The sequence below is a fragment of the Nanorana parkeri genome, unplaced genomic scaffold (assembly GCF_000935625.1).
Source record: "Nanorana parkeri isolate BGI_ZX_2015 unplaced genomic scaffold, ASM93562v1 scaffold223, whole genome shotgun sequence".
Classification (NCBI taxonomy): Eukaryota; Metazoa; Chordata; class Amphibia; order Anura; family Dicroglossidae; genus Nanorana; species Nanorana parkeri.
This window is the reverse complement of record NW_017306491.1, coordinates 887,303-888,267: the sequence shown is the minus strand read 5'-3', so window position 1 is coordinate 888,267 and position 965 is coordinate 887,303. Positions and strand designations below refer to the sequence as shown.

Here is a 965-nt window from a genome sequence, read left to right as displayed (position 1 = left end):
CAAGCCTAATAAATAACCAGCTTTTTTTTCATTAACTGCAAAAAGGAGCCAAAAACTCTACCTGCTGGCGACTTATGAACATACAAAATATTATTTTTAAATATTTCATATTTGCCTGACTAAAAAAAGAAAATATATTTAAAAAAATGATTTTTTAGTCCCGGTCATAATAGGAGGAAGATATATAGAAACCATTAAACATTTCCTTTTAAACATGTCAGACTACCCAAACATTTTTTTCTTCTTTACTGCCCCAGACCTTTACTCTTCCTACTGCATTCTCTATAATGTCAAATAAATAACAAAAAATGGGGAGAACAAAATGGATGAGATGTGGGTGGACCTGGGCTGCCAAGTGCAGAGTCACCAGGCGAGATAATAGGAAGTAGGTAGCTGGTGGGAGGTTTACCTTCTCAACACCCACCCAAAAACTATAAGCTTTGGGTCAGTCAAAAATGGAATAACTGTGTCATGACAACATATTGTTGGAGATTACATTAGTATACCTACTGTGTTGTACCTGGTCCCTGTTAGGATTTAGAAACATTTTAAATCTTTATCACTATGACTATTAGCACTACTTTGAGATTCACCTCTGACTGAGGTTTTTAATCACGCCTAGCAAAACATGTACTTCCGTGACATTGGTTCTTAGTTTGTAACAATTGTTCCATACTCAGAAAATCAGTTTATCTCCTTCCCTCCTTTTTAAAGATGTATTCAGATCAATACAGTACCTTCCATACTCCGCTCTGTTATCCCAGGAGTGTTACAGTACAGGTTGGCTTCATATAGTGGATCGGGTGCAGAAGGCTCTGTCAGGGGGTCAGGCATGATCCTCTTCCTGTTCTTAGCACTAAGCCCATCCCCTCTTCCCGGACCGGCTGGTATCAACCGCACAGGAAACCCTAAGGGAGAAAAAAAAAAAAAAGTTGAACATAGATTTTGCTTTGCTTGTTTTGCTT

The 965-nt window shown here is 38.1% G+C and overlaps 1 protein-coding gene across 1 annotated transcript in view; it reads right to left on the bottom strand.

The window, feature by feature from the left end:
• The window catches only part of PXYLP1 (2-phosphoxylose phosphatase 1), a 39,032-nt gene that overhangs the window by 8,607 nt on the left and 29,460 nt on the right, over nt 1–965 (bottom strand). The window contains exon 3 of the mRNA XM_018556060.1: nt 738–908. Within this exon, the coding sequence (XP_018411562.1) occupies nt 738–908 (171 nt within the window). The remainder of the gene's footprint in view (nt 1–737; nt 909–965) is intronic.